The 27,160-nt window shown below is 40.2% G+C and overlaps 3 protein-coding genes across 5 annotated transcripts; all 3 read right to left on the bottom strand.

Moving 5' to 3' along the window:
• LOC115673913 (chloroplastic group IIB intron splicing facilitator CRS2-B, chloroplastic) lies at positions 1-3,474 on the bottom strand. Of its 3 annotated transcripts, none has more exons than XM_030596177.2 (9): positions 3,291-3,474; positions 2,679-2,895; positions 2,508-2,592; positions 2,314-2,381; positions 831-881; positions 680-753; positions 506-564; positions 331-407; positions 1-218 (listed from the first exon to the last, which is right to left on the bottom strand). In XM_030596177.2, exons 1-9 carry the CDS (start codon positions 3,434-3,436, stop codon positions 102-104), a joined length of 894 nt encoding a protein of 297 aa, XP_030452037.2. In that variant the 5' UTR covers positions 3,437-3,474; the 3' UTR covers positions 1-101. The 3 variants fall into 3 exon arrangements, with proteins under 3 accessions (XP_030452037.2, XP_056175817.1, XP_056175818.1); XM_056319842.1 differs by having other exon boundaries at positions 331-433; positions 517-564; XM_056319843.1 differs by having other exon boundaries at positions 517-564.
• Positions 3,475-5,790: 2,316 nt separating this feature from the next.
• LOC115673914 (uncharacterized) lies at positions 5,791-9,125 on the bottom strand. Its single transcript, XM_030596181.2, has 4 exons — positions 8,995-9,125; positions 6,878-6,935; positions 6,625-6,802; positions 5,791-6,245 (listed from the first exon to the last, which is right to left on the bottom strand). Exons 1-4 carry the CDS (start codon positions 9,100-9,102, stop codon positions 6,203-6,205), a joined length of 387 nt encoding a protein of 128 aa, XP_030452041.1. The 5' UTR covers positions 9,103-9,125; the 3' UTR covers positions 5,791-6,202.
• A 7,950-nt stretch (positions 9,126-17,075) lies between these two features.
• Positions 17,076-20,179, bottom strand: LOC115673952 (protein ACCELERATED CELL DEATH 6-like). The gene is made up of 3 exons (XM_030596216.2): positions 19,418-20,179; positions 18,149-18,687; positions 17,076-17,870 (listed from the first exon to the last, which is right to left on the bottom strand). Exons 1-3 carry the CDS (start codon positions 20,124-20,126, stop codon positions 17,076-17,078), a joined length of 2,043 nt encoding a protein of 680 aa, XP_030452076.1. The 5' UTR covers positions 20,127-20,179.
• Positions 20,180-27,160: the final 6,981 nt, after the last annotated feature.

The following is a 27,160-nucleotide window of genomic DNA, read 5'->3' as shown; positions in this document are numbered from 1 at the left end:
GGATGAAGACCCTCTGAATTTCCATTTTAGATCCATCCTAAGTAATTGACACATAAGTAAGTAATCAACTAAGGGGTCAAAAATAAGTCGCATACAACCATTTAAACCTTGTGGAACTTGTATTTCTGTCCTAAGTTAAATCTTTCAATGCTTTGATCAAACCCATTAAGCACCAGGTTCCGCACAGCCTCGACTCCCTGCTCAAGTGCTACACCGATCTGTGTAGATAACCAATGACAGTCACGAAACCGCTAGCGATTGCCCAACCTCGCCTCAGGAATAGAAGTTCTCCTATCCGAGCACACTGGCCGTCAGAAAGAAGTAGCGTACCTGTTGTCGCTCGAGGGAACTGAATTTCTGCAAAAGAAAAGCTTTCATGTCCATGGCGCCAGGTGGATTTCCGATGCCTGCAAACACCCGACATGAAATGGCACTGTATGATAAACAAAAGAAGACTGAAGAGAAGAATCGAGAGATGGATCTAAACACGGTGCACTAAACCAACCTATGCACAACCTAGGAAATTCGCGGCGGCCATCCAAGTGGGCCGTCACACTTTTTACTCTGCAAGATGAGAGAATCAAAAAGTTGAGCAGCTTGACGGAACTCTGAAAATGCAGGCTGGGGAAATATCAAGACTGTAGTGCATTTTGAATATCAGGGTATGCAGACTGTATACCCGCTATGATAGCCATGCCCTGCTTTTGGTTGTAGCCTTAAGACACCATTCGGCAAGCTCATCTCATCATATACCTTCACAAGAAAACATGGAAAAGATGCACCTTAGTTCTTCCAGACCTGCATAAGAGTAGGCATATACATGTACATACCAGTAAGATATGACGCAAGGGAACTTGATAATATGCCGCCAGTGCCCCAACCTTCCGGATTAACAATGATAAAGGAGAAAAGAGTTAGAAATAGAAACACTAAGCATGTATCTAGAAAAAAAGTTGCAAACATCAATCGCCACCAGGGAAGAGTACACAATCAACAGTGACTTGAATTAGGGGAAAGAAACCAGGTGGAAAGAAAGAGAAGAAATCATGTGGCACCCACTTTCCCCCTCCCGTGTTTCTGTTCCCTTCCGAAAGAAAATTCCAGAAGAAAATGAAAGATGATAAAAAAGGGGAGAAAGTTTACTGATCCAAAGACAAGTAACTACGAACAATCATATGAAAGGTAATGAACACTCGAGTACTCTTTTTGAAGCTTAATGTATGTCATTTTTATCTACAATGGTTAAATGATATCAAGCCACAAGCTCTCGGATTGTAGGCTACAGAGCATCCCGAGCCCATGTAGCATAACCAGGACAACTTTCGGTCTAACAAGGTGATGACTGAGGACTTTGCTGGCTATTGGGGTGACTGGTGAGTCCATGATCTCCAGCATACAGAGGTCATATGTTTCAACAAGTGCATTGAGGATGAGAAAGTGGATGATCTGTAATATCGCAAGTCTTACGTGAAGTGGTAAAAAGATTTTCAACTATTAATAAGAAGAAATCTACTCTTAAACACTCAATACTCCTGGGCTTTTTACGTGATTTTCAGCTTAAGATGTTACACAGTGGTCTATGGGTAGAGAAATTTCGATAAACAAAAACCCCTCAACCCGTAATACTTTTTCACACTGCTGACAAATTGCACTACTAGTTTGCCTCATTCACTCAAAGAAACAAAAACCAGTGCTTCTAGGAGACACTGCCAAACTGACCACATCCTGTTCACACAAACTTCAAATTCCCAGGCACTTAACTGGCATTTCTCTCCGAACCAAAAAGAAGCGACATTTCTCTGTTAGAAATTCTTCAATATGAGGCGCACTGACCTCAAAACGAGATTTAGAGACGAGAACCAGATGTAGATATGGTTATAGCACAAGGACATCTTTTCCTTAACATTGAAATTAGTAACTAACTTGCAGATAAGCAGCAATGGTTAACTCAGTACATCTCTAGGTCATTTCTTATGACCTAACTATTGGTACCACAGGAATAAATCTCCCAACAAGATAAAAAGGTCAGACAAAAGAGGAGATCCATATACATGAAGTTTCGTAACTATAATTCAAAGGCCATGAGCAATCTCATTACTTAAAGTTTCTGGCTCATCATCCTACAATTATGAAAAGAAAACTTCAGCAGCCTTTTGATCAAAATTCAACAAGTCTCACATGGAGATAATGACTCTTCTCTATTAAAACCTTGGCTTCTTCATTCAAATGTTCATAAAATTGTTCACGTGATTATATATCGATCCAACAGAACAGCCACTTCAGTGATTGAAAGAACAGAATGGGAAAACTAACTGATTCTCCACAGAAGTTCATGTAAGTCTGAGGCTTCGCTAACAGAACTGGTACCTCTCCAATGGAACCTGCATTTATCACGCAAGAAGATCAACTATCACTGGACACAAAAACTGAAATAAGCCCTAATTCCATTTCAAATAATGAAACAAGAAGCTAGGAAAAAACAGTGCGTTAACACAGTCGAAGAGTACCTATGCCAATCAAACATTTTGACTGAATAATGTTCATTGCGACACCCTCCTCTTCAGATATCCGATCGATCATTTCAAAACCGACCTAAGCGAGAACCTTGCATGTAAATAACCAAGTAGAATGGATATAACGACATTAAAACTCGAGGAGAATCTGATGTCAACTCGTACATTGTGCCTAGTACCATAGTACTTATTCCCCGGATTCCCCAAACCAGCTACGAGCCAAGGCGTATACTCGACTTTCAACCCATTGATATTATCCGGCGACAAAGCAGATGCGCAGGCCCTTATGGAAACAAAATGTTTTCTCCGAAAGCGACCAGAGCGAGGCTCCTTTCGAAAGCAAATGCTCGTACTGGAGGCAGACAATGCATACACCATCGACCTATATTCAGAGAACAGCACCCAATTACTTGATTAAGATCGTGTGTTGGAAAAATTTAAAACAAAACCATTCTCAGCCGCCCAAAATTCAGAATTTTTTCGCCCCTAGAGCTCAGTCATCATTCCCCAATATGATTAAGCAAGAACCCAACAACATTTTGCTACTAATCCCACAATTCTCATCGACCACAAAAGTAACTAGGCTGAGCAAGACCGAAACCTTCGATAAACAGTTCGAAGGTAAACGAGAACCCCCTCGTTTTAACATACTGGGTCACTTTCCCCTGTCCAATTCAAGTCGAAAATCTGCATTCCAAGTCACGTAGGCCATTGAAGGAACGCAGAGAAACGTGCTTAGAAGAGAAGACTGCAAAACGAAAAGGGAAAAAAACAGACCTTTCGCTGAAAGAGGAGACTCGACGACGCACAGGCGAGCCGGTGACGACGGTTTGAGGATTGGATTGAAGGTGCTCGAGCCTCTTCTTGAGTAGTTTTGGTTGCGCTGCCACTGCTAAGGGACAGAGATTTGAGCACTGAGACATCCTTGTCTTTTTCACGTAATGCAGGGATAATGTAAAGAAAAATGATTTAGGTAAATTTTTTTATCAGGAAAATTAAAATTAATTTGTGCATCTTGGCCACTAAATCGATTTATGCAACAACTTAATTGATTAAATTCATCTACCACAAATTAACTACACTTCTAAACAATGGAATATTAATAGTTTAATGTTAAAAAAACCATAAGTAGGCCGGGCTTACTTTCACCGCGTTTGGTTTAGTTTTCCTAACGGGTTTTGGGAGAAAAGTACCAAAAAAGTCTTAAACCTTTTGCATTGATGCCAATTTAGTCCTAAACTTTTTTTTGGTGCCAATTCAGTCCTAAACCTTTTGCATTAGTGTCAATTTAGTCATAAACCTTTTTTTGATGCCAATTAAGTCCTAAACCTTTTGCATTGGTGCCGATTCAGTCCTAAACCTTTTATCTTTGTGCCAATTCAGTTTTTCTGGTCAATTTTGGTCGGATTTTGCTGACGTGGACGCCGATCGGCGGGCGGCCGGTCACCGGCGCTGACGTGGACAACTTTAATAATATTTTAATATATTTTTTGAATTTTTATTAATTTTTTTCTTTTCTCTCCCCTCCCTCTAGCCGGTGGCCGAACCGGCGACCGGCCGGTGGCCAGAGGCCGGCGCCGGCAAGGCTTGCCCACGCTAGCCACTGACGAGGGCGGCCTTGCGCTGGGCGAGGCCCGACCTCGCCAGATCCGGCGAGGTCGTGCCTCGCCCAGCCGCCGGCGAGGCTCGACCTCGCCGGATCCTCGCCCAGCCATGGCGAGGCCGCCCTTGCCAGTGGCCAGTGAGGGCGAGCCTCGCCAGTGGCCGGCGCCGACAACCGGCTGGAGGGAGGGGAGAGAAAAAAAGAAAAGAAAAGAAAAAAAAGAAAAAAAATTCAAAAAAATATTAAAATATTATTAAAGTTGTCCACGTCAGCGCCGGTGACTGGCCGCCTTCCGGTCGGCGTCTACGTCAGCAAAATCCGGCCAAAATTGACCGGAAGGACTGAATTGGCACAAAGACAAAAGGTTTAGGACAGAATTGGCACCAATGCAAAAGATTTAGGACTCTATTGGCACCAAAAAAAGGTTTAGGACTAAATTAGCACCAATGCAAAAGATTTATGACTGAATTAGCACAAAAAAAAGGTTTATGATTAAATTGGCACCAATGCAAAAGGTTTAGGACTTTTTTGGCACTTTTCCCCGGGATTTGGTCTTCTAAAACCCTTGGGAAAAACTTGGGGTACTTGGCAAATTCTTTGTATGGGATCCTTTCGGCCAAATGTTTGCCTTGGCAAAGCTGAAAGCCCAAAGCATGCTCTCACGGGCTTTCAGTATTTTTGAAAGGCCATTTCCTAAGGTTAAATAATTTTTTTTCTTCCACAACTACCCTTACCAATACTTTCGTTTTTCAAATTTGCCCTTGTAAGAATTGGTCATCTTCTCTACATAGATAGCTCGTTTGAGAGTTGTGCGAGACCAGTCGGCGAGGAGACAGTGAAGATAGATCTAGTTGTCGGCAAGCCGGACCGGCACCGTCCAACCTTGCCTCAGGTCACGCGACTTAGGCGACTATCACTTGGAAAATCATTAGCACTTTTGCTTATTTTTTTTGGCTAAAAAAACAAATAATCATTAGCGAAAAAAAATAGCAAAAGTGCTTTACAAAGTGTCATTTTTCCAAACACCATTTAAATCAAAGTTGTTTATATACTTTTAAATTATAATTTACCAAATACTATTTGCATTTCGAAAAATCCTTTTAACCTAAAGTCCTTTATATATTTCCAAAGACTTTCCCCATTACAAAAAACGATTAAACAGGCTCGATAATTCGATGAGCTTAATTGCATTTTCACATGGACCATTATGTCCCTAACTTTTCTTCAATATTGCCAAACTGGGCAAGTGCAATCCCATTTAAAACCATTTGAGCATGTCAACCAACGTGCAAAGCAAATTCTACAGGGCAAGCTACCATCTTCTCCTAAAGCCTTCTTATTCATAAATTAATGCTGGTTTTATAATAATTTAACTTGTATTTGATATATTGAGTATGATTGATTTATTATGGAGCAATTTACTTATTATTTTGGATTTCCAATTTTTTAAATAATTAACCAATAAAATTTTATATTAATTTTGATATTATGTGCATCATTTGCTAAAAGATCGTTGGTATTTCAATTATTAGTCATGTTGGTTATGAAACAGCGAAAGTAAACTCAGACTTTGAATATCCATCAAACAGAAAATTACAATGAACTATTTTACATAAAAATTATATTTTAAATATGCAAAAATCGAGCAACAAAATAGCATTGGCGATTGAAAGAGAAAACAGAAATTCCGTGCCTTCTTCCATTTCATCCATTTTCCTATGAGAATATGAGTCACATTACAAGTCAAATTTTGGTAAGAAATAGACATTAGCAAACTTAGAACGGTGACAACAATTAAATGCCAGCAATGTACAGTTTGTAAATAGCTATCCTTTTCAAGTGCCGGATCGGAGAATTGCTCGAGAAATACTCGGACTAAACTTTCTCAAGCTCAGCGCAAACAAGTACTTGGACACTCGCGAGAGAGATCTCACGGCAGTCAGTTGGTGATCCCGATGTCCTCACGACATGTAAAGAAGGGTGACTCGACTGATTTTGAATGGCCTTGCGCTCGATCGACCATGCGACCGACTTTAATGCTTTGGCAGATGCTCGCTTCCATCTGCATTCTGCCTGAAGAATAACTCTACATGTTGGATTTCCTTTCCCATCTCTCCTTCACGTCAAGCCTATCAAGAGCAGAAAAGCTAAGATCAACTCTTGGAAACAAAGAACGCCTTAATAACATGGGTATTCGGCAAACATGGTAAATGTACATTTACTATATAGATCACATTGCAGAGGCAAGATCTAAAAAATTATTAAGGCCATAAATTCGTGACGCGCATGTGTTTTAAAATGACGCATTAACAGAAAAATCGAAAAGAGAAGCTACATGTAATGTCAGGATAATTGCAAGTACTCGTTTCACAGGATAGTAATTTCATTTCCAAATCAGCTGAGCATAACCAACTGCTCTTTTCGCCGACAAAAATAACTCAATTTCCCGAATTTCAGTATCAAAGCAGCGTTAATTCATCGAATAATATGCAAGAAAGTGGGTAGTACCCCCAATGTAACTTCTGCGGTTTCATCAATGTAATCTGCTGTTGCATATCTTGCTGCTCTACTGAAGAATCTTCTTTGCTATTGAGACTAGAGTTGGACAGACTGGAATCTTCAATGGATGTATCTTCGTCAATCCTATTTTTGCTATTTGGCTTTTTCTGGAATTTCCGGATCTCATCTGCGATACCACAAATGTTAGGTAAATAATAAGCTCTGCAATATGGATTAAAGTCACTAAAGCCGCAAAGGAGACCTTTCCATCTCTTTTGCTCTGACTTTTTCTTTATTTGCATGCGCTTCTTATGCAGCTCCTGCCAGTTGAAAAGAGAATAAGGTGCCTTTTCTTTGGCCAAATAATATGGAAAGGTAACTGGTGAATTTATAAAGGGAATGATACTAGGGAAAAATCATCTATTAAGTTTAGCAGAAGAAAGAGAGAAGCAAAAGATTACAATGCTATGTTACTAGACTTGGACATGGGTATGGTGGCACGGAATGCTTATGTCACATTGGTCTTGAGTTATCTATATCTCTAAATGTAGGGCACTGGATTCGGACAAGAATATACAAACTGGTAGGCTAGAACATGGAACCAAAAAGAATATCATAACTAAGTAGTATCCGTGGTGACTTTAACTGTTATCTTTATCTTTCAGGTTTAGCTTCATATGTTTAATAGATTTTGTCACGTCCTAATTCCCACATGACGGAAGTGACATATAAATAAAGTTCAGTCAAATGCCATCACTTGAATACTTGGAAAATTTACTGACACAATTGGGGCTACTTCATAATAATTAGCATTAGAACATTGAGCCTCCAGGCGTGGAGGCATGTACAGAGCACCCAATTTGATGAAGCAACATGTGAACTATTGAGAAGTAAAGGAAATAGACATGGCCTGTAGTAGGTATAAACATCTTAATTCAGATGTAAGAGAGTTGTAAACCAATGTATGATTGAAGGCTCAACCCCAAAAATCATCCCTTACTACTTATTAGGGGAGTTTTGATAAGGACCAAGTTGTTTCAGTTTTCTTCTAATGAACAGCACAAAGCGCACAACAGACCCGTGTCGTATCCATTGATATTGACATAGGTAGTACGCGCATGACCTCAATAAAAGAGTTGGACTAAAAAACTTACGGAGGAAAGAGATTTAAATGAAACGATTTGAAAGACACCAGAAGATCTCCTATCAATGAGATACTTGTTTTAATTGACACAGCTGGACCTTCATCACAGTTATCAGTCTTCTCACATTCCTCTCTAGTAAATTAATGCGAAGTTAATTACATCATATATCAGAACTTCCTTTGTCAGCCATTTATCGTCAGAACATGAATTCCAGAGGCGGAGTGATTTTAGGTGCTTAACAAAGCCACATCAATCAGACCATAATACGAACTAATACACCAAAGAAAGGAAGGCCAATCGTATCTCAAGAACTACTAATGAACTATAAGACCATAAGAGCCAAATCTCAGAAATATTACTGTGTGATTGACTGATCAGTGCGACATAAAGGCACCCATATCCTAAAGTTGTCTTTCCTGATTCTTGCCTGATATAGTAAATTTAAGGCCACTAACAGACGTAATTTGATAGCCAACAAGGTCTGCAGCCTCTTTTACAAGTTAGCGACTCAAGACACAAAAACCATTTCTAATTCATTAATTATAAAGATTTTTCCATCTTATGCTTTTAAAACAGTAAACAGTTAAATAGCAAACGAAAACACATGGTCAGTTCGCAGTGCTGCTAGACTTTCGGCCAGCATCCAATGGATATCCACAGAAGTTAATTCAGACTTGTTGGAACAATCAGCTCGTTATGCCGACTGTTTGTCCCAAACAAACTATGCCATGAAGAGACAATCTCAGGATGGACATCATACATGTTCGTCAGCAAGAAACTGGCTCACGAATGGAGACCGTGAACATCAGCTCTTACGCCACCCTTAACTAACCTTTGTCTAAAACAGAGAAGCCATTAACAAACGGGCTCGCAATGTAAACCAAGCAGGCACTTTCCTTGACATACACGTTTGAAGGATCAGATAGCAGAGTCTGAAGGTGAAGTCATGTCATTCAGGCAAGTTAGGAACTTCAGCCAAACGCATAGATATTAGACAATGGCGTGAAACAATTTCCCAGTCTATACAAGCCTAAGGTGCGAAAAAATAATCGATCAAGAACGAAAACATGAACGAGAACAAGCAATCCATACAACCCAGATAGATACAAACTCCTTTCCTTAATGAGAACATCAATTCTGAGACGATTACCCAGAACCCAGAAACAGGTATGAATGAGAACGAACGCGACTCGACCGATTGGTATCGATTGAGAAAAAGGGATCATGGGCATACTTGGAACTTGGAGAGCTGGTCCTTGGTGACCCCAGGGGACTTGAAATTTGGTCGTAGAGAGGGACTTGACGCTATCGCCGCTTCTCTTCGCACGTCTTCTTCCTCCATCTCCCTCCCCTCCCCTCCCTCCCTCCCTCCCTCTCTCTCTCTCTCTCCGCGCCAGTAGATGTTTGTAGAAGTATGCCCACGGTCACAATTCAGCCCATGTTTGGATCGGGCTTGGGCCTTGAGTACTGTTGGGTTAAGCTTGACTGGCGGGCGTCGTAGACCAATTCCCCTGACTCTAGAGAGAAGCGACGAGCAAAATTCTTGCCTGGACCCGGATCCATCGCGGCGATTCGTCATATGAATCCAACAATAACCACGTTATGTTGGGATCCATGGATCCAGGTCCATGCACGACTTACCCCCAAAGCAGTGGGAGTTAAGGGTGAGTATAGTCCGGGTGGACGATTCCACCCTAGAACCAGGAACTGCCCACTAAGGATCGGTTTCTAAAAATTGAAATAGGGAACCGCCCGTTGATTCCATGGATCCATCTGGGAACTGGACCGCCTGTCCGGTCCGGTTCTCGGGTGGGTCCATGGAACCAGTCCCACTAGCCGAGGACGGAGACGGAAAGATGGAGATGAAGACGAAGGTGGAGAGTCGGAAACGGTGAGGTGAGCATCAACCGAGAAGAGTGAGAGAGTGAGAGTGAGCGTGAGGCAAAAGCGAAAGAAAGTGTTTCTTGACTCAATGTGAGGTTATGGGCGTCGAACGAGTTAGGTTTAATTTAGGGATCTAGGATTTTTTTAAATAAAAATTAAATAAATATATTATATTATATATTTATTATTATATTACCGGTCCGGTCTATGTGAGCGGGTGGGCGGGCGGTTCCACATCTAGAACCAAGAACCGGTTTGGTTCCCTTAGGAATCACCGGTTCCGGTCTGGTTTTGGGTGGTCCCAGGCGGTTTCCGTCTCTTTTGCACACACCCAGTGGAAGTGTCCCGCGTCCTACCAGCTCGAGTAATTCACATCGAAAGCAGGGATGGAAGCAAGAAAGGTTTGATCGGGTTCTCGTCCCTTTCCGTCCCAACCTTCATAAACCAATCATACACTGGCTCCTAAGCTTCGAGATGCGAACGAGTGGGAATCGTCGAGGTATCTGTACAATAGGGACCCTTGAAAGTAGCGCCAATTTCTCGCTCTCTTCAGAGCAGCAAACTTTGCCTTTTAAGTGGTGCCCGCCGGAGATAGGGACCAATGGTCCCGGACCATTATTGGAAGGGGAAAGAGAGGGCGCAGTGGCGGGTGTACGCCGCGACTCCTGTGGCCGAGTAATCTTTGCACATCTTGTTCACGCCTCATCACCGCTTGAAGCTAAAGCCCTGGCAGTGCGAGATGCCTTGGTGTTTCTGCAGGCGAGAGAGGATCTGTGCTTGAACTCTTATCTGCGCCTAACCATCGAGACTGATAGTGTATCGATTTCTCTCCCGATCACGAGCTCCGATCCAAGCCCGTAGGCTGCGTGACCTGTTATAAAAGACTGTCGAGAGAGACTCTTTCGGTCCACGAACATTCAAGTGATATTCAACTCGCGAGAGACAAATCAAGTAGGAGATTGGCTAGCAAAAAGCCCAGGGCAAAAACACACTACCCAGTCCTTTATTGGAAATTTTACGTTCTAGGACTAGAAATCTATGCTGTCCTATTGAAGTTTTATGAATGAAAGTGCTTTTGCCAACCCCCAAAGAAAAAAACAGAAAACAGCACCGATATTGATTGAGTTGGCCGAGCAGGAGAGACAACATAGGCTAATTGGCATGCTTGAAATCACATTTGAAAAAGTCATGAGGTTTCGGCATTGCTTGGGAATTCATCCGATGGATAACTCGAAACTCAAATCCGATAGGCCACTTATAAAACTGCTTTAAAAGGATGGAAAGTCGCTCGTTCAATTTATTAAAAAATTCTAAAATCTAAAAGTAATTATAATTAATATTTATTTTTTTGCGACAACCACCAATTTTCTTTGGGATTGCAGTCAATTCTTAGATTTTCACAAACTGTTTAATCTCAAGATTCTGCAGTTTCTTGGATCGTGGCTCTGTAGAGATTCTAATTGGAGATATGCAATTACAAGCCTGAAAGGAATGGGTTTGGAAGTTAAAGAGACGAGTTCAAGATGACGCCAAGCTAGCGTTCCAAACCCGTCTCGTTTGTATTTCTAATGAAAAAGCAGAACTTCATTTGATTAAAACTAAATTTGGACCATCCACCACACTTTGACATAAAAAGGGAAAGGAATTCTAAGGCTGAGTGATTAAGCATTGGGCTTAGATCCGACAGCCTATTGATGTGCTTATTCATTTGGGGAAAGTTTTTTGTCTTTTTTTTGTTCTTGCTCGATAAATTTCGGATTTTTTAGCTCCCAAGCCTCTTGGCCAAAAAAAAAAGAACTCCGAAGCCTTTATAACTTAGAAACTTTTTTAGTAAAGAATAACAAAAGAGAGCCTCTTCCGACAAATGGCAATCTATGTAAATGGGAAAAAAGGCACTACAAGTGTCATAACTTTCGTACGGCGTTCACTTTAGTGCCAAAGCTTTTCGCCAAATCACTTAAGTGTCAAATCTAAAGAAAAAAAAACAATCGCTTAGTGCCTTCGGCCAAAAATATCACAGGGCTTTTATAATAAAATGTTTAATTTGAAATAGTTTTTTATATTAAAAACGAGTCCAATGTGGACTTCCAAGGTGGCTGGCTTGCCTAAATGACATTGCACGGACCTTCTCTCAATATAGACAAATTTGTTTCGTTTGTTCAACACTTGCGTTTTATTCTCTCTCCCTCTCACTATTGTTGACGAATCAAAGTCACTGGTCGCCATCGCTCGCTCGCTGTCTCTCTCGCTCTCACACAGTCACTCACTCGAACATCGTCATCCTCTCTCACTTCCTCAATTGGTGTGGGAAAAAAACTAGGGTTTTGTGGTTGGAGGGAAAAATTAGGACTCAGTTCTTAGAGGGAAAAAATTGGGGCTCGATGCTAGAGGAGGAATCTCGCAAGAGGTAAAGGTGAGTGATTTATTGTGTTTGGTGAGATGTGTTGTTGTTTTCTATCCACTAAGCGAAAACCGCTGAATCATTAATTATTCAATTTGGTGAGATTGTACAGACCTCATGTGAAGTTGTCGTCCTTTATGCTTTACGGTCAGAAAACCTAAATTTTTTTTTTTATATCTCGGGTGCAACATCGGCATGGGTGACACTTGGTGGGGAATTTGTTATTGGCAATGATGAGTAGGAATATGTTAGTGGAAATATCGGTACTATCCTTGTTAATGTAAGTAGGCTATCATATATTGATTTTGTGGGGGATATAGTGCAACAGTTATGATGCAAAATTAAAGAATTGCATTATAGAGTTCCTAGTAAAAGCTTGAAGGATGATTTGAGATACTTCCATGATGATAATGGTATTATGGACATTTTTTACTATTATCTTCATGGTGAGGAAGCTTAAGTATATATTGGGTATTACGGAGATGATGAAGATGATGAGAGCGCTCAAGTAAGAGAAGTAGGAGATGGTATTGAACTGAGTACTCGGGCTGGGGATGGATATATTTTAGATGAAGTAGAATAAGAGACGGAGGCAATGCATACAACTCGTGTGTTAGAGAGAGTTCAATAAACGGGGATATGTCCCAAAGTCTTTGGTGAAGACATAGGTAATGAAGAATTGATTGGGTTGGATTGGAAAGTTACTCCATCAAGTGAATTAGATGATGAAGCTTTGCCAAATGCAAATTGCCCAAGTGACGATGAACTTGCACAGTAAAGGCAAAACTAGAGGGAACTTCAGAAAAATAAATTTGTAGCACTTGGGGAATCGCATAAATCTTAACCAGTAAAGAGGGACCGAGGAGCTCTAATTGCTTATGGTAATGAAATTGAATATGAAGAAAATGACGATGGTGATGAGAGTGATAGTTCAGACAATGAGAATGAGAATGAAGAAGAAGTAGCTGTGCAGAGAAGAAAAAATAAGTATCCTTCTAATGATTCGACTATTGCATGTATGTGTTGTGCGTATCCATGAAATTTGATAATGCAAAACAATTAAAGGAAGTTATTGTCAAGTACTCAATTGCTTAATAAATGAGTGTGAATTCATTAGAAATACCAAGAAATTTGTGAGATTATTTACAACAAAATTTTTCATAGAAGACATATGATGCACTGAGTAGGAAAAGCGGCTCATTTCAAATAAGATCCTTCTAGGAGAAACATACTCGTGTCATTGTATTTGATAACAAAAGGGTAGCTAATATATGGTTAGCCAAGCACTTTCTCAACACTATTAAGGTCATACTTGAGATCAAAAGTCCTTAGTTGAAACAATTAGTGAAGGAGCATGTATGGGTTATTATGTATAGAAATCAATGCAAAAGAGCTAAATACAAGGTGATGAGTACACTAATGAGTAGGTACAAGGAAGAATATGCAAGATTCGGGATTATGCTGGGGAATGTAGGCTTCAAAACCCATCCAGTAAAGTATATATAGAGGTTGTAGAGAAGCCACCGCCTGATTGTGAAACTAAGTTTGATAAGATGTATGTTTGCTTTGATGCATGCAAAAGGGGATTTTTGGTTAGCTATAGAAGATTGATAGAGTTGGATGGATGTTTATTAAATGGTTTATGCAAATGAGAGTTATTAACCAAATATTTCCAATAGCTTAGGCTGATGTGAAGGTAGAGAACAATGACACTTGATTCTAGTTCCTCAAAAATATAATGACTGACCTTGAGATAACTAATGGGTTAGGTTGGGCATTCATGAGCGACCAACAAAAGGTAATGCCATTGTCAACTGTTGGCTTTTTAATATTAATTACATATTATAGCTTGGAAATATTTATTGGTTTGAATTATTGCAGAGACTTGTTCCTGCATTAATTGAGTTGATGCAATATACTGAACATAGAATGTGTGCGAAGCACATATATGCAAATTGAGCAAAGAAGTATAAAGGGGATAAACTGCATAAGCAATTTTGGCTCATAGCAATGAGCACCAACATGCCTTATTTCAGAATTCACAAATGATGGTTGTTTGAGTTGATAAGGAAAGGTTTTAAAGCACTATTCCAGACTGAACCAAAGCATTGGTGTGGAGCCTTATACACTGAAGAATTCACGCATGATATTATTGACAACAACTTTAATGAAGCATTTAATGACAGAATCATAGAAGTCAGGTGCAAACCAATCATCGGCATGCTTGAAGATATAAGAGTGATAGTCATGACTAGATTGCAAAGACAGAGAGAAAAGACCAGAAAGTGGACTAGATAGTGTGATCGTAAGATCGCCAAAGGATTGGATGACAATTTAGTTGCTAGTAGGTTCTTTCATCCAATTTAGAATGGGGATGATAGATATGAGATCATGAATAATGTTGATAAGTATGTTGTCCCTGGAGAGGAGAAAGTATTCATGTTGAGCCTGACAACAAAATCCTAACGATTACCTGGAAGATTGGTACAAAAGAAGCACATATTTTGCTTCCCGTTAGAAATCGCAAATTCTGAGACCCAACAAATCATGATATCCCTCACCCTTTGCCACTAAAGAAGCAAGTAAGCAGGCCAAAAAGGAAAAGGAGAATGCAGTAGTTTGAGATGACAAGTAATAGAATGAGCAGGACTGGTGGAAAAATTAAGTGCTCGTATTAGTATAAGGAAGGGCACAATAAAGCTAGTTGTCAATTGTAGAAGTAACAGCAACAACATATCACAAAATGCAATAATCAGGGCAAGTTCATCTCCAATACCAGCTGAAGGTGCAACTGCAACAACTCCAGGGCTTGATGCAGGGCAAGCTGAAGGGTCTAATATAGGGCTAGCTGTAGGGCCAAGTGCTGCGCTAGGTGCACAAACGAGGAGAAAATCTTGAGTAAGTTGTACAATTTGTGTTAGTGGTGTTATATGTCCATACGTTGGCAAAATTTAAACTTGCTATGTCTTTCTTAGTTAGAAGAAGACCATTTGGATATGTTTTTGAAAGTGAGGCACCACAACAAATAAGAGAGGCTCTCAGCAAAAGGATAAGACAATATGGTTATGGGTTGTTAGGTTAGAAGAAGACCATCTAGATATGTTTTTGAAAGTGAGACACCATAATAAATAAGAGAGGCTCTCAGCAAATGGATAAGATAATATGGTTATGGGCTGTTTATAGACTTTAAATCTGGAATGATCATTTGAATATAAGTTTTGTAGGTCTTGTGCTGCTAGGGCAAGCACAAGAATGCACCAGCACTTGTTTGTGCTTCTAGTGCAAGCAACTTGGTGCAGTCTTGTGCTTGCACCATCACTTATTTGTGTAGCTGATGCAAGCACAAGATTGCGTTAAACTATTTGAAATCAATCCTTACTGGTGTAGTGTTGATTTTTTTTTGTTTCAAAGTTTGTATGCAATATGTGCCTCATGCTTCTTCGAATGCTGATAATGGAAGTGTTTCACAAAGTGAAAGCAATAGGAAAAAGAATATTAGAAGTGCCAAAAGTTGTGTACGGCGCTCACTTTAGTGCCAAAAATTTTCGTCGAATCACTTAAATGCCAAATCGGAGAAAAAACAATCACTTAAGTGCCAACGGCGAGAAATTCCGACCAAATTAATACTTGGCTTTTATAATTAAAATTTTAATATGAGTTGGGTTTTTTTAAAAAAAAAATCAGTCTATGTGGCATTTCTATGTATATATTTCGATTTTTTAAATATATTTTTTATTTTTTTCTTTTCTTTCCTCTTCTTCTACCTTTGGCCGGTGACCTATGTCCGATCACCAGCCAAAGGTAGAAGAAGAAGAAAGAAAAGAAAAAAAGAAAAGAAGGAAAAAAAGAAAAAAAATCAGAAAAAATATTTAAAAAGTCAAAAAATTATTAAATTATTATTAAAAATTTTCATCGTCAATGCGGGCGATGCCACGTAGGACTTAGAAATTAATAAAATATGGTAACGTCAGATTTCTGGTGACCCAAATCAGAGTTAGCACTTAAGTGATCGTTTTTTTTTTAAAAGTGGCACTTAAGTGATCTGAAAAAAAATTTTGGCATTAAAGTGAGCACCGTACACAGCTTTTGGCACTTCTAGTGTTCTTTTCTCAAAAACAACATATCACTTTTTAAAAGGTTGAAAACCACAAGCATTCACTATTTAACAACGACAGTATTCAAGTGATCACTTTTAAAAAACTTTGGCATTTGTATGATCACTTTTTAAAATTAGGCACGCAAATGATCACTTGTAAACTTGTTATCACTCGAGAATTAAACCAGTCACTGTAGCAAAAATTGCAATAAATCAACATTTCCTGTACAAAACAGGGCAATAACATTTCTAGTGTTCTTTTTCCAAAAACAGCATATCACTTTTTAAATGGTTGAACATCACAAGCATTCACTATTTAACAACAACAATACTCAAGTGATCACTTTTAAAAAACTTTGGCATTTATATGATCACTTTTTAAATTTAGGCACGCAAATGATCACTTGTAAACTTGTTACCACTTGAGAACTAAACCAGTCATTGTAGCAAAAATTGCAGCAAATCAGCATTTGCTTATCCATTCATCACTAGCCATCGGCTTCCTAGGCCCGAAATCGGTGATGTCACAGTCACCGGTCGTCATCGTGGCCGGCGACCGGCTGTGGAAGAAGAAGAAGGAAAAAAAAAGAAAAAAAAAAGAAAAAAAATGAATGGTGAAAGAAGGAGATGGGGAAAATGTTTTCCTCTTCTCAAAAAGAGGAAAATTTGAAATGGAATTGTAATTTGTTATTGCACCTTATACTATTCACGAGACTCATGTTTTTGCAGTCTAGCATGTGATATCCAGAGAATTATTTTCACAAAAGGAAAATATCTACGGAAAATGACATTAATGTTTACTGACAAAGGACGTGAAATCCAACACCAAAGCCGAGAATAATCAATAGGGTCACATTACATTCCTATCAAGGCGAAACACATCCAGTTTTGGCAAGGAGCTACTTATATTTTCATTCGCGTCTTAAGAAGTTTTTCAATCCTCGCTTTCTGCCAAACTTAATTGCTCAGAGTCACCAGTTTTTATAACGTCATTTCTCTTTATTATATCCATTCTTGGCACTATCCCAGAGTGTTTGAGATGGTACTCACGCTGCCCCGAGTTATTGTCTGCCCATCCTTCAGTCATTGAAATTGATATACCCGCTCTAATGATGAAGTCGGCGAAGAGCTGGACAAGACGACAATTGTACCCAAGTGGGATGAACAACGCAATGTAAAGACCCAAGATAATGAAGAGGGCGGTGATCCCAATGATCAAGGCGACAACCGCGATCCAAGTGTGTTTGCTTACGGTCAAGTAGACTCCCGCCATGAAAGCCAAGGACATTGTGGCAAGAGCTATGAGCAGCGGTAGCCTTGTCTTCCCAAGGGCATGAAGCATCGCACCCGGATCATTGATCTGTGTCCAAAGAAGGATCACAACTGCAATTATGGAGCTGTACATGGCGACAGAGTTGCAGATCACGAAGATATCGTACATGGGTCTGTTCAACAGCCGAGCGATTTCAGCATCTGGTTCAGAACCATTATCTCCTCCAGGAACAGAAAAGCCAGCAGCGAATGTCATAGCAGCTATGAGTGTTGCCACGATCATACGGGTATTGGCCTCGTCCTTTACTTTTTCCATGACCATACGGGTTTTGGCCTCGTCCATTATTCTATCCACAATTTGAGGCTCTGTAGCCGGGCCTAAGCCTTTCGGCTGGCAAATTGCTTTGTCTTTGCTTCTGGGTGTTCCAGCAGATACTAAGATTGTCCGTGTAAAGCTCTGGTTAAGCGTAATAGTTAAAAAAAGACCGTTATTATCCATGAAGATGGACTGTCAATCAAAGATTTAGGAATAAAAAATTTGAGACCTTGTCAAGTGAATGCAATATTTTCTGAGCTTACCGTAGAAACTTAAATCCACTTGGTAACTTCCTGGCGGAGTTCAACGGGTCAAAATAAACTTTAATTCCTTTCGTCTCTCCCAGAAAAGAAGTAGCGAAAACAACAGTGAAAAACCAAAGTAGATAACTTGTTGATCCGTTTTGTAGAGATCATTACCTTGCGAAGTGGAGCATCGATTTCTTTCAGTTGCTCATCTACAATGTCGAGAGCCGTCAAGTTGCCGTTGTTCACAAGCTTAAGATCAACTTTGTCGTCCCGGGTGAGAGAGAGCAGAACCTTGGGTTGCCATTGCAATGTGGCCACATGTAAAGGCGTATTTCCTTCCTTGTCTTTCGCATTTATAAGCTTCTCAAGCTCAGGATTGCCGATTATCCATTTCACTACGGAAGCCCTTCCGTACTTTGCGGCAACATGAAGTATATTTTGCAGTTCCATTAAAGTAAGCAACTCTTCTGGATCTGCCCATCGTCGAAGCAGCTCCTTGATTGTTTCAAGATGACCCATTTTACACGCGACATGGATCGGAAGATAGCCCTCTTCGTCACGCTCAAAGGCGCTCCAAGGAAACTTGTTGACCAAGAAATTGACTCCATTGACGTAATTCTCGTGTGCTGCTAGATGGAGGGGAGTACCACCTTCAGCATCTCTTAAATCAAATAGCTCTTTCTTCTGCTCTGACATCTCTATCAGCATATCTATATCATTAGAGAGCAAGAAATGAATGACTTTGTGTTATGCTCATGACAAAGGGTTTGGTAACTTTACCCTGTAATTATTATCTTTTTCGTAAGATGAAACAAAAATGTGATATTACATGAATTCATAATTGAAATCTAAACTTTTGGGGGATAATTTCAGTATAAACATTGGAGAATACTTCAAAGCATAGAGACATTCATCTCCAACATTCACGCTCATGACGAAGGGCTTGGTAACTTTGCCCTCTAATTATTAGATTTTTCTTAAGATGAAACAAAAATGCGATATTACATGGAATACATAATTGAAATCTAAACTTTTGGGGGATAATTTCAGTATAAACATTGGAGAATGCTTCAAAGCATAGAGACATTCATCTCCAACATTCACGCTCAGGACAGGAGTCTCTCCCTGATTCACAAAAGGTCCTTGGAAATTGGCTTATACTATGAGTATCGACTACTGAAATGCTAGCATGATGACATTCTTCAAGGGGTAATTCCTGCCAGGTCCCAAGTCCAAAAATTATGGGAAATCTTCAATAATTGATGCAGACTTTAGAAAAAGGTTAAACCATTCTAGGAGAAGAACAAAACATGTGAGGTCAGCTGCTTTATGAACGTGACTTACAGGTTCAACGGCTCGTATGGATCCAAAGTGGACACGCATGTAAGTGGTCCGACTAATAAATTTACGCAAGCGAGAGCCATAAGTACAATTACTGACCTAACTTTTGGTGCATCACGGCTCCGAGAACCGGCGACATGCCTTCAATCCCGGACAAAGGAACTTCATTCCCATCCACCGCTTGCAGCAAACGCAAGAGAATCTTCAAGTCCCCCATCTCGACTGCCAAGTACAGTGGACACTTGTTCTCCTCGTTCTTCTCAATCACCGATGTTGACCCTTGACGACGCAGGAGCAGATCGGTCAACACGTAGTCACCGTTCTTCACAGCCTCATGCAACGCCTTGTTCCCCGCCTCGTTCGCTTTGTCCAAAAAACTGCCGCAGTCGAGGAGGAGCTCGGCCATGCGTATGCTACCCGCTCTTGCCGCGACGTGAAGCGGGGTGTCCCCTCTGTCGTTCGCCTGGGCGGCAAGCTGCTTGTCCTGGATGACCTCGAGGAGCACTTGGAGGATGTCGGAGTTCTCGATACCTGCTGCGACATGGAGCAACGAGTTCCTTGAAGGGCCCTGTATATGGATAATCTCGGACAAAGAGACCCTTTCTTCGGCAGAATACTTTTCAAGGGCTTCGATGAACTTGTCGATGTTGCCTTCTTTCGTGGCTGCGTGTAGCAGTGGATACACACGATAATTGAATTCCACTTGGGTGTGTGGTTCGTGAACTGACTCTAGTGCTTTCAATCTGGCCCTTCTCTGCTCCCAGATTTCATCATCCTTGATAGTTATGCTCACGCGATCACGATGCATCTTTAGACTACGAAATTTGAAAATCGTCTCCTCCAAACTTAGACGATAGTCTGGTTGAACTCCTTCGCGGTGTCTCTTCTCCAAGATTTATAGCACAGCCAACAACTTGGAGATTTTTTCTTCTCTAGCTGTCTGTGCACAAACATGTGGCCAAGAGCAATTCTTAGAAAAAAAAAAATCTTTCGCGCGTGAAAACATCCACCACAGAATTCATTCTCAAACATCGTACTGCATTTATGTTAACAACATTATCCACAATCTTCATTTTTGTTGAATATATAAATTTGATTTTTTAACTTATTTTTTAATTTTTAAACTTAAATATAAATTTGATCCACAATCTTCATTTTTGTTGAATATATTTCACGATTGAGCTAAGTTACAACATACTAGTTACCTAACCATACAAATTGTCTAAAACTAACTCATGGACGTCCTTTAAACTTAGCGCGCGCACAATGACAGCATATTATATGCACATAAGAGTCACTAAACAAAATTTTGCAAAACAAGTCAGGTCTTAACTCTTGCATGTGATTGAACTAGATCACATTACACAATTACATTATTGAGATAAAATAGCCCAAAGCTTGAGTCTTGTTATTTATGAAGGATTGACTATGGGACACTGGTTAAATATAATGATAAGAAATGTTTCAATTTAATGCATTGATTATACATGATACGAATGTAGTACATTGAAATCCGTAATTTTTTTGTATGTGTGATTGCTTAATAAATTCGACAAAAAAAGATTGCTTAATAAATGTCTCGAAGTACTCATTAACAAGATGTAACTAAAAATAACCTTCAAATTTAGCTCAATCGAATGTATTGTAACATAATTCAATGCTAATGGGAACCAAAATCACAATCATGCAAAAATTTAATTTTGAGAACTCAATTTCAAGTTTAATTATATTTATTTTTGTCGTACCTGAATTTATCGAGTAGGTTTTTAAGTTTGACCTTTTTCATTGTATCTTGGGTTTTTAAAGTTTTCGTGAGGTTAATATTGTTCTTCAAACAGATAGTTTATTGGGGTCAAAATATAGAAATTAGTGGGGTCAAAGTAACCGACGCTTAGAATATTTATGCTAATAATCGAAATATCTGCAATTTGTCTAGGGGTATTTGCCCTACTCCTTATAAATTGTCGAAGCCACTGCTGACTGAAAATAAAGAAAATTAAAGCGCGAAACCGAAATTAAACTTTTGCAATCGAAAATGAAATTGGAATTTAAATCGAAACTTGGAAATCACAGCCTACTAGAATCTAATGACCCTCAAATTATGACATTTAGGAAAACACGCATAGGTAACTAGAATTCATTACCCCAATACAAGTACATATTCCGTTGATCTTCAACTATGATAGTTCGAGAAACTTCTTCCCATCACTTAGTTTACATCTGAGCATAAAATATGCTAAACAAGACATCAACACAGTCAACACTCGATAGAACTTTCTTTCACTTTTCATCTTTGAATTCTTTAAATGGTTAGCTAGAGATGCTAAAGCCTTCATATTTCTTGCACTGAGTCTGCATTGTGTAACTCGTCCGCTAATGTAGGTGGAGGTTGATGTCGTCTGTCAAGTAGCTCCAAGATTATCTCTGTTGCTTGATCTGAAAATTTCGCATCAATCCATTTGAAATATTTATACTTCAAGCCTTCTTTATATCTTGCGCATCTATGGAATCTTCTCCCGGGATTCAACCAAGTCCAAGATGTTCTTCTTGGATATCTGAGCCTAAAATAACAATAATAATCATCTTCTTCTTTACTTCATTGAAACGAATTTGAGCCGCTTATCCTGCTCTTGCTCTCCATTTGCAAGAATTAGCTCTTAATTTTGGGGGAAACCGATTGGAGTTCGAAGAAATTGAGAAAAGACTTGATTGTCCAATTAGGGTTTATATTTGGGGCAAAACATGTAGACAACGTATTATGGACTATAAATGCTGACTGGGAATGCCGACGAGCCACATTGGAGTTATTCATCACTGCACCAAATGACAAAATAGTCGAGTTTTGTCCTCAGGTGTCACACCCAATATCCCGTGAGTGATATCTTACTTGATGTACAATGATTCGGATACCTTGTATTGTAAAAATATATAGAGAGATGGCGAACAACACCACATTCTTACCGTTACAAAAGAAATTAGGTGGAGATGTGACGGCTATATGCTAACTCTTCCTTTTATCTTAGGAAGAATTCATGACTTAATTCCTTATTACTAGTTGAATTTTATTATTAAACATTACTTTTCATTCACATGCATTGCACCAACTACGAGCAGATACAAATGAATGACACCTAAAAAAAAGTATATTCGAGGGTTTTTTCTTGGAAAGAGAGAGATAAGGACGGAGTAGCTTGATCGGCTCATTAGCGGTCATGCGTAAAGTCCGGTGATTGGTTCCTCGGAGATGGCAAGGTCGGGTGGTCTCGCGGTTAAGACAAAGGGAAGAAACAACGTTGAATGCTGTTAAGGCGTCTTTTCCCTAATTGATCTAAATCGTCACGTGACGTGAATCCAACGGTTATAAAATGGAGATGGGACCGTACATGGTGCAAGCCCCCAAAGGTCCTTCCATCCCTAATTTCGTCGAGAATTATTTGGGTGGGGGCGCTTGGACGGACTCTCCCATTATTATTTGCACTCAATACACATCGAGCCATCTTACGTCTTAATCACAAGTTAGTATGAACAAAAAACAAAAGCCCAGTAAAAACTAAACACGATCTCGTGTGCTCTGACGAGCTTTCACGTAATTAATCATCTCATGAAATCATAACTTGCTTTGCAAAACTGATGATTAATCTAGAATTTATTGTCATCTCGCGTGTAAAGTCTGACTTGTGATCATGTGATCGAGAAACGATGCAGTTCGAGTCCCATCTGAGATCATGTGAGCGAGATTCTTGAGCTTGCGAAATGTGCAGTTGTCGTGTTGCATCAAGGATCAGAAATTGCAATTTAACTCATCCGAGCCCCGCACAACTAGCTGTCCACGGTTTCGCCACCTGACACTCGTGGCCAGTTAACACCTGACCTGGGCACCAGGTTTTTGGTCCCTTGAAATCTATGGGCTACGCCACCGCACGTGCTCCCTCCAGCGGTGATTGCAAATTCGAATTACATCGCGAGCGAATCTCTAGTTGGTCCCTTTGATCCTATAGGCACGTTGATGGAATTGCCGGCGAGATCGCCTCGACAAAATGGGACACATTGGTGTATCAGACGGTGTCGGGTACTTGTAATTGAATTCAAGCGTTCCTTATAAGCGCGAGACTCTTATGGGGACACTCAATGCGCCAGGTCAATCGTATCTCTCTGTCCTTTTTATTCGTGAAAAACGATGTGATAATTATACAAATGGTCCATAAACTTTGGTTCGATATGTAATATCGTCCATGAACTTTTAATTTATTTAATGTGCTTCATAAACTTTTGATACATATTTAATCTAGTCCCTAGATATATAATGTTATCATTCCATTAATTTAAGTTAACGGAATTTGCTCATTTGACTTCTAATCCGGTAAGTCTGAAAGGTGGACAAAAAAATAACATTACATATGGATTATCCACGTAAGATATTCAACTCAAATTAGGATATAATAATCGTTTTAATACGTTCAATTTGGAAAAATGATTATCCATATTATTTGATAACATGGATTATTATAATCTTACGTGAATAATTCACATGTAACGTTGTCAAACGTATCGGGTTGAAAGTCAAATGAGCAAATTCCATTAACTTGAAGTAATGGAGTGATTGCACTAAACATTTTTATAGAGTTTACGGACGAGATTGAACATGTATAAAAAATTCACGGACCATATTGAACAACTTAAAAGTTCAAGAACGATATTGTATGCTGTGCTAAACAAATTAAATGGTCATAGAAGTCATTATATATTGGGTCAAAGTTCAGTGTCATTTGTATTATTTTCCTAAAGGCAATCCATGGGCCATATGAACAATTCACTTCAAGTTCACGTGCCAAACTTCGTTTTACATGCAGAAGCTGTTGTTATTGAGTCGGGCAAAATTTCGATTCTGTGGGCTAGAAAGCCAAAAATGCCAAGAATCAGTCAAAAGTCCCCCACATCTCGATGCATCAAGATGATGTTGTTGGCCATGAAAAATGGGCGGGGAGCTACACGTCCTTTCTAATGACTAGCAAACGAATCTTAATGAGATCAATCTCGAGTTTGTGAAACTTTAAACATACTCCAATTATCTTGTGAACCAAGCATAAGGCGAGCCTAGGTTCCGGTGAATGGTCCAAACATGGTTGCACTTTTTTTTGAGGGATAAGTGAGTCGAAAATTTCAAAAATTATCACGAAAATGCGATCGAGTCCTAAAATTTTCAAAAGTTACAATTAAGTCCTAAAACTAATTAAATGAAAAAAGTACACCACAAGTGCCATAACTTGTGTACGGCGATCACTTTGGTGCCATAACTTTTTTTCGGATCACTTTGGTATCAAGTCGGAGGAAAAAAGATCACTTTAGTGCCAATTTGGCCGGAAATCCGACGTGGCATTTTTTATTAATTTTTGACGCCGACGTGGCTCGCCGGAGACTGAGTCAGCGTGTACAGTCAGCATTTTTTATTTTAAATAATTTTTTTCAGCGTGTACAGTCAGCATTTTTAATTTAAATAAATTTTTTCCTTTTTTTTTCTTCTTTCCTTTTTCTTTTCTCCCCTCGCCGGCCGGTTGCCGGTGGCCGGCCGGCCACCAGCGAAGCCCGGGAAGGGCTGGGAGAGGGCGGCCTTGCCCATGGCCGGCGAGGGGCGGCCGACCCTCGCCGGCGACAGGCGAGGCCGGCCCTCGCCGGCGTCGGGTGAAGGAAGCCCTCGCACGGCGGGCGAGGGTCGCCCTCGCCCGACGCCGGCGAGGGCCGCCTCGCTGGTCGGGCGAGGGTCGCCCTCGCATGAGTTGGGCGTGGGCGACCCTCGCTCGACGCCGGCGAGGGTCGCCCTCGCCGGATTTGGCGAGGGCGACCCTCACCGGCGTCGGGCAAGGGCGACCCTCGTTGGCGTCGGGCGACCCTCGCCGGCGTCGGGCGAGGGTAGCCCTCGCCTGGGCCGGCGAAGGGCGGCCTCACTTGGGCCGACGAGAGTCGGCCTCGCCTGTCGTCGGCGAGGGTCTGCCGCCCCTCGCCGGCCATGGGCAAGGTCGCCCTCGCCCAGCCCTTCCCGGGCTTCGCCGGTGGCCGGCCGGCGAGGGGAGAAAAGAAAAAAAAGAAAAGAAAAGAAAAAGGAAAGAAGAAAAAAAAAAGGAAAAAAAATATTTAAAATTAAAAATGCTGATTATACATGCTGAAAAAAATTATTTAAAATAAAAAATGCTGACTGTACACGATGACTCAGCCTCCGCGCAAGCCACGTCGGCTTAAAAAATTAATAAAAAATGCCACGTCGGATTTCCGGCCAAATTGGCACTAAAGTGATCTCTTTTCCTCCAACTTGGCACTAAAGTGATCCGAAAAAAAGTTATGGCATCAAAGTGATCGCCGTACACAAGTTATGGCACTTGTGGTGTACTTTTGCCCTAATTAAATTGGTTCAATCGGGTCGTTCCTCTAACTCCGTCAAACTAGGCCAACGGAAAATGATGATATTGCCATTTTTATTATTTTCACTCTCCCACGTGGCATTGACCTTATTTAAACATGAAACATAATACTAAAATAACGTCTTTTTGATCAAAATCCTAATTTAATAAACCAAAATCTTAATTAAATTAGATTAAACAATAAAAGCTATTTTTTTAAAAAAAGAAAAAAAAACCAAAGCAGTAGTCCCTTACCGTCGCCCCACCATCGCTGGGAAGGGCCAGCGGGGCTCAGCGATGGCTGGCGAGGGCCGGGCGACCCCTGCCAGCCATTTACAGTGATGGTGTGGCGGCGGCACTGGCAGCGGCGAGGGCTTTCCGCCCTTGGCTTTCCTTTTCCCTTTTTCTAAAGAAAATTCAACTTTTTATTTTTATTAATTTAACTAAATTAATATTTTGGCTAAAAAAATTAGGATTTGGATCAAAATAATGTCATTTTAGTCTTATATTTCATGTTTTAGTAAGGTCAATGCCACGTAGGAAATATAAAAAAGTAAAAAAAATCAAATTAGTATTTCCCCTTAACCAAGTTGGGCGGAGTTAACAGAATGACTTGATTGCATCAATTTGACTATTTTTAGAGCTTCAAGTACACTTATCTCCTTTTATTTGCCCTCAAGTAAGGTGATGCTAATATGAAGACCCGTGCTTTGCGCGGAAATATTTTAAGTATATAAAATCATATATTGATTTGCTAACTTGAGAGTTAGAGAAAGAAAATGTTAAGGTTATCGTGCAACCATCTTTTAAGTAATAGGTGTACTTTTTTTTTTTATCATTTCAATGTTTGAATCCTATCATTACAATTAACTATGACGTCTCTTCCTTACCGTTAAAAACACGCGCTTCGTATTACCGAAATAGTGCTAGTGCATGTTGTTATTCCCATTAGTTCCTCTTCGGGATGACTTAGGTTGTACCCCGACAAAGTTATTGATGTAAGTCGTTGGAGATAGAGTTGATTTTACTTTGTGTTACCAATGCAAATTGCTTTGAAAAAAAGTATCATTTTATTCCCGTGGTAATTTTAAGGCTCAACACCCCAAAAATTTTAAACTGGTACGCCGTGGCCAAATGAAACAACATCGGATCTTTATTTGGAATTTTCTCCCTATCAGTAGATTTAATTTTTCTGTTTTGGACAAAACCGGTCGGATCCGGATCGATAAAGGCCGATTTCCAGTTTCTGGAATCGGACTCGGCTCCCCTTATTTTTTTAGTATCAGGAATCGGATCGGTCTTCTTGAATCGGTGGTGCAGGCCCGATTCGTCGATCCTCCTTTTCTTTTTTTAAGAATGGAAGCCAGAGAATTATCTGCGCTGGCTCCGAGGAGAGAATGCACTTTGCAGTGAGAGAGAGAGAGAGATCTTTTGAAGAAGTGTGTGGCCA

Source organism: Syzygium oleosum, unplaced genomic scaffold, assembly GCF_021117445.2.
Source record: "Syzygium oleosum isolate NSW1041296 unplaced genomic scaffold, Sole_v2.1 Sole_v2.19, whole genome shotgun sequence".
Lineage (NCBI taxonomy): Eukaryota > Viridiplantae > Streptophyta > Magnoliopsida > Myrtales > Myrtaceae > Syzygium > Syzygium oleosum.
The sequence above is the reverse complement of the archived record's forward strand: the minus strand, read 5'-3'. Positions and strand labels throughout refer to the sequence as shown.

Coding starts and splice junctions, on each gene's coding strand:
- LOC115673913 (XM_056319842.1), bottom strand. CDS start 3,436: ATGTCTCAGTGCTCAAATCTCTGTCCCTTAGCAGTGGCAGCGCAACCA. Junction 2,382..2,507: donor AAAATGTTTGATTGGCATAG/GTACTCTTCGAC, acceptor TGATAAATGCAG/GTTCCATTGGAGAGGTACCA. Junction 565..679: donor GGGCATGGCTATCATAGCGG/GTATACAGTCTG, acceptor CTCATCTTGCAG/AGTAAAAAGTGTGACGGCCC.
- LOC115673914 (XM_030596181.2), bottom strand. CDS start 9,102: ATGGAGGAAGAAGACGTGCGAAGAGAAGCGGCGATAGCGTCAAGTCCC. Junction 6,936..8,994: donor ACCAGCTCTCCAAGTTCCAA/GTATGCCCATGA, acceptor TTCAACTGGCAG/GAGCTGCATAAGAAGCGCAT. Junction 6,246..6,624: donor CCGCAGAAGTTACATTGGGG/GTACTACCCACT, acceptor TGCTCTTGATAG/GCTTGACGTGAAGGAGAGAT.
- LOC115673952 (XM_030596216.2), bottom strand. CDS start 20,126: ATGCATCGTGATCGCGTGAGCATAACTATCAAGGATGATGAAATCTGG. Junction 18,688..19,417: donor CGTGATGCACCAAAAGTTAG/GTCAGTAATTGT, acceptor CTAATGATATAG/ATATGCTGATAGAGATGTCA. Junction 17,871..18,148: donor TCGATGCTCCACTTCGCAAG/GTAATGATCTCT, acceptor ACGCTTAACCAG/AGCTTTACACGGACAATCTT.